The 5,364-nt window shown below is 37.4% G+C and overlaps 1 protein-coding gene across 1 annotated transcript; it reads left to right on the top strand.

The window, feature by feature from the left end:
- The first annotated feature begins 802 nt into the window (after positions 1 to 802).
- ARL14 (ADP ribosylation factor like GTPase 14) lies at positions 803 to 5,143 on the top strand. Its single transcript, XM_052639203.1, has 2 exons — positions 803 to 833; positions 4,449 to 5,143. Exon 2 carries the CDS (start codon positions 4,518 to 4,520, stop codon positions 5,094 to 5,096), a length of 579 nt encoding a protein of 192 aa, XP_052495163.1. The 5' UTR covers positions 803 to 833; positions 4,449 to 4,517; the 3' UTR covers positions 5,097 to 5,143.
- The last annotated feature ends 221 nt before the right edge of the window (positions 5,144 to 5,364 follow it).

Here is a 5,364-nt window from a genome sequence, read left to right as displayed (position 1 = left end):
ATTCAATTTTCCAAAAGTTCGTTTTTAAAAAGACTGAATAAAAGTTATCACAGGAAAACTAGGGATGTTCCAAGTCTGCACAAACTAAGCAAGTTACACAACCACATCCCAATTCTACTTTATCTGTAAAAAATAAAGTTAACAGAATAAGCTGCCACTGTCTTCTAAGAGATGAGATTCTATTATCTTCACTTGGTCAGGACATGGTTGAGTTCCTAAAGTCAGACCTCCCATCTCCACAGTAAGAAATTTTTAAAAAAGTTTCCTTCATTCCTGAATTTTAAAACAAATTTCTTGGTGATACAACAGAGCTTGCCAGTAACACTTTTGCAATCCTATCTTTATTTGCATAATCTCCAAATGATTCACAGAAAACAAATACCTTGCCTTTCCTCAGGTTTGGCCAGATGAAATGAATCTTTAAGTGTTGTAGGACAGTAGGAAAGAATGTTGAAACATTTGTAGAATTTTTCATGAAAATTAACATTGAGAAAGAAATTATTCACTTTTACAGAAGTCATATTTTCATTTGGATATAAAATTCATCCAGAATTTAACCCTCATCAGGTTGACTACCTTGAAAATAAGGTACAATTGGTTAAATGGGAAACAGAGTAAAGGCATTTATGTATGATTATTCTCACTATGGGCAAAATTAAAAGTTTTACCTCAGTACTAACATCAGACCTCATAAGGAACATATCAAGTTTAATATGAAATACATGTTACACTTTTTCTTTTAGAATTTAATTTATTGAAAGTACAGAGATGGAGACAAGCTGATACTGCAGAGTCCTTAAATTCATCTTGGGAAATACGGTCTGATCACATGTGTAAGCTGAATTATTCTTTACATTACTGCAGACTGCAGCCTTATTTGATTAGCTTATTTAAATTATATTCTTTTTTTCTACATATTATTTTGATTTTCAAAACTAAAGGAGAGTTTAAAAATAGTATAATGAGCACCCAAAACTCCTCACCTAAACTACCAGTTACTGATTTTTGCTGTATTTCTTCTCTGTGTGTGTATGTGCTTGTGTGTGCTGAGCCAATTGAAATTAACTTGTTGGTATCATCCCTAAGTACATTGGCATGTATCTCTTTAGAACAAGGATATCCTCTTACATAACCACAATATCATCATTTCTCTCAAGAAATTTAACACTGTTAAATAACACCATCTAATACACAATTTATAGATATAATAATATATGAAAGATAGTCATCATCAAATGCCCCCAATTATAATATAATTGTTTTTTTGGACAAAGGATTAAATCAAAGATCACGTAATGCATTTAGGGGCCATGTATCTTAAGTGTAGCCTAATTTAGATCATTCTTCTGCTCCTTTTTTTTTCCTTCTGTCTTTTATGACACGGAGATATTTTGAACTCCAGGTGTGTTTTTTTGTAGCATGTCCTACAATCTAGATTTGTCTGATGGTTTTCTCATGATAGTTAAACATGTTTTAGGAACAAAAACACTATACATGCGTGCTTGCATCCTGTTGTTTTTCTATATACATCCTATGTTTTCCCATTTCTGAAACTTTGCTCATACAGACCATCTCTTTAATATGCTTCTCCTACACCATCTCTAGAAGGCCTGGTGTGAGGTTGAACCTTCTCTAGAGTGATTTCCCTAATGCCTTCCATCCTGAAGTAATCTTTAAATTTCCAGAATATATTAGCTTTCCTCTTCTAATAGCATTGACATTTTTAAAACCTTTGCATTATTATTTTTATTCACATCTTTTAACTTTTCCCCAAAGAAAGCCACCTAAGGGCAGGTCTAATTTATCTTTGTGTCCTCCCTGAAATCTAGCACATCGTAGTTCACCCAGTAGGCAATCAATATATACATTTGTTGAAAAAATGGATGGATGGATTAATAAATGAATGAAAGTAGTACCTCTAGTTTCAGAGATACAGTGAGTTAGTTACAAATTTAATAGTTTTTAAAAGTTTAATTTCATCACAAGTGCATTTTCTATACCTAGAATAGTCTACTTAATTAAAAAATAAAATTTTAGTTTTAATGAAAACGAAACATGTATATTATATACCTTAGTATGTGAGAGCATGCTCACTCACTTCAGTCGTGTCAGACTCTTTGCAACACTATGGACTGTAGCCTGCCAGGATCCTCTGTCCATGGGATTCTCCAGGCAAGAATACTGGAGTGGGTTGCCATTTCTTCCCCCAGGGGATCTTCCTGACCCAGGGATTGAACCCACATCTCCTGTGTCTTCTGCATCACAGGCAGATTCTTTACCACTGAGCCACTGGGGAAGCCTCATGCCTTAGTACAGTTCTTTTAAAAGGCATTGAGGGAAGCCTTTCAACCTGGAAAGTTTATTCTTTAGTTTTGAAAAATAGTCTTATATTATTTCTTTGATAATTTCCTCTTTGCATGTTTTCTGTTCCTTTTGGAATAAAGTCCTAAAAGTCAGACTTTGAAACTTCTGGATTGATTTTCTACATCTCATCTTTTCTTTCATATTTTCTACCTTCTACTTTTAAAAGGTTTTCTTCTAACCTATTATTGATCTTTTTAAATTTTGGAAACCCTGTTCTTAATTTCCAAGAGTTCTGCTTTTGTTTTTTGAGTAGTCTTTTAAATAACATCCATTTCTTGTTTCATGGATACAATACTTTTGGAAATCTCTATGGAAATACTGGCTCAGTTGGTGAAGAATCCTCCTGCAACGCAAGAGACCTGGGTTTAATCCCTGGATCGAGAAGATCCCCTGGAGGAGGGAATAGAAACCCACTCTAATATTCTTGCCTGGAGAATCCCATGAACAGGGAGCTTAGCGGGCTACAGTCCCTGGGATCACAAAGTGTTGGATATAACCACAAAGAGTGGTTAACACTTTCCCTTTTTTTTTCATGGAAATATTAGAACTTACTGAAATTTTTCTTCTGTTCCCTGCATTACCTTTGTTAAAGCTTTCTTAAAACCTTCTTACTCTTATCTTGGTCTTTCCCTCATTTGAAGACATGTTATATATTAAGTGGACTTCCCTGGTGGCTCAGACGGTAAAGCATCTGTCTACAATGTGAGAGACCTGGGTTCGATCCCTGGGTTGGGAAGACTTCCTGGAGAAGGAAATGGCAACCCACTCCAGTACTCTTGACTTGAAAATCCCATGGACGGAAGAGCTTGGTGCAGGCTACTATCCTGGGGTCACAAATAGTCGGGCACAACTGAGAGACTTCACTTTCTTTCTTTCTATATATTAAGTATGAAAACCTTTGTGCACTGAAGCCTGACTGGTAACTCCGTGTACATGAGCCAGGTTTGCCAACTGCCAGATTGGCTAATAGGTTAATTAAATTTTGAGTTAGGTATTATGATGTGGAAACTCCCAACTGTCAAAACATAAAGGTCTCTTCTCTGACATCATACAATTTCTGTAGAAAAGCCTTTCTTTTTTTGGCCTAGGGAGTAACATCTCATTCTGAATAGTCACCCAGCAGAGGGGTGTGTGTTTGTGTGCTTTCTGTTCCTTATTCAGATTTTTAGTTAACCCTCTGTTTTCAGTCATGCATTTCGCCCCTTCCCTCTGTATCCTCTGCATCAGCCCGCTAAGCCTCAGCTTTATCCTGCTGCATCAGTTACTATTCATCTTTTATCTACATTTCACCTTCCAGAGAGATGTGGAAATCTCTCATCCTTCAATGGACTCTCCTGCTCTTGGTATGAATTTATATTTTCTTTTTACTCTATTACCATCATTTTGGTGGAGTCTTGAGAAGGAGAGGAGATAAATACGTGTATTCAGTTTGCCACCTTTAATTGGACTGCTTAATTTTTAAAGCGTTTGTGTTACAAACTTCCCTCTCCTATAAATCTGGTCTTGTGAATAATGTAAATTTCCTACCAAGAAGATTAAAGAAGTGATTCTCTATATGCTTATGGGAGTAAGGTTCAGGTAACTTTGGGTGGTTTAAAGTTTCTTATTGAGTAATCTGGAAAGTACTAAAGATACTGCTCAGGGCAGTGTGAGATAAACTCTCCCTTCATGACTTCAAAAGTCTGGTTACTTATTTACAACTGGGGTAAGATAAACAGTCAAACAACTAGAGGACTGCCACAAACCACTTGTACAGTTAAGTTTTTATCCTGCTACCAAAACCACACTCTGTCCAAGTCTTTGATTACCCTAGCTTCCCAACATTGGGAGGAGAACAAGCTGCAGTGTCACACAGGCAGGCCCCTCCTAAGTCCTGCTCACTCACAAAGAATTTCCCCTTTGAGCTTCTATGACACTGGCTGGTTACTCACACTGTAGATTCCTCAGGATTGGCTGGGACTGCAAATAAAACACTGTTTGCCCATAATCAAGTCGATAAGCTACAACATAAAAGCATGTAAGTTCCTATTCTAAGACTATTTTATGAAGCTTTTGCTCTCTTCTTTCCTAACACTTTCATGCAGGACCTAGAAAGGAAACAGTGGCTCCGGCCATAAGAAAAGGTCTTTAAAGAAAAATTTTAAAAGCCTAAAATGGGTCTGTTGAATTCTAAAAAGCCCAAAGCCAAGCAAGCCCGAATTCTTCTTCTGGGACTTGACTCTGCTGGGAAGTCTACCCTTCTTTACAAACTGAAGCTTGATAAGGATATTGTGACTATCCCAACAGTAGGTTTCAATGTGGAGATGATTGAGTTGGCAAAAGGTGTCTCGCTCACGGTCTGGGACATTGGAGGACAAGAGAAAATGAGAGCCACGTGGGGCCTCTACTGTGAGAACACTGATGGGCTAGTGTATGTTGTGGACAGTACGGACACACAGCGACTAGAAGACTCCAGGAAAGAGTTTGAGCACATCTTGAAGAATGAGTACATTAAAAATGTGCCTGTGGTCCTGTTAGCCAACAAACAAGATGTGCCTGGAGCTCTAAGTGCCGAGGACATCACCAGGACGTTCAAAGTGAAGCAACTCTGCAGTGACCGGAACTGGTGTGTGCAGCCCTGCTGTGCCGTCACTGGGGATGGACTAATGGAGGGGTTCCAGAAGTTAACTGGATTTGTGAAAAGCCAGATGAGATCAAGAGGAGACACTTTAGCATTCTTCAAACAGCACTGAGGTCCAAGTGGAGGAAGAGACGCTGATGAAGTTGAAAGGGTAATTTTTTTTTTTCCAGACCAAGTAAGAAAAGCAAATTGGCAAGTTGACAAACTTTTCCTGAAATGTTATTTCACCTAAATTCCATTAAACAACTCGGAATAATATCTAGAAAATTGTTATTTTGGGCCAAACACTCTAGCAAACTGTGTGGTAATGATAATTGTGAATGAAAATGTTACAATTTTGTGCATGTTTGATGATTCCAAATAATCATATTTGGGAACAA

This window comes from Budorcas taxicolor, chromosome 1, assembly GCF_023091745.1.
Source record: "Budorcas taxicolor isolate Tak-1 chromosome 1, Takin1.1, whole genome shotgun sequence".
Classification (NCBI taxonomy): Eukaryota; Metazoa; Chordata; class Mammalia; order Artiodactyla; family Bovidae; genus Budorcas; species Budorcas taxicolor.
Note: the sequence above shows the minus strand (reverse complement) of the source record. Positions and strands in the feature narration are given on the sequence as shown.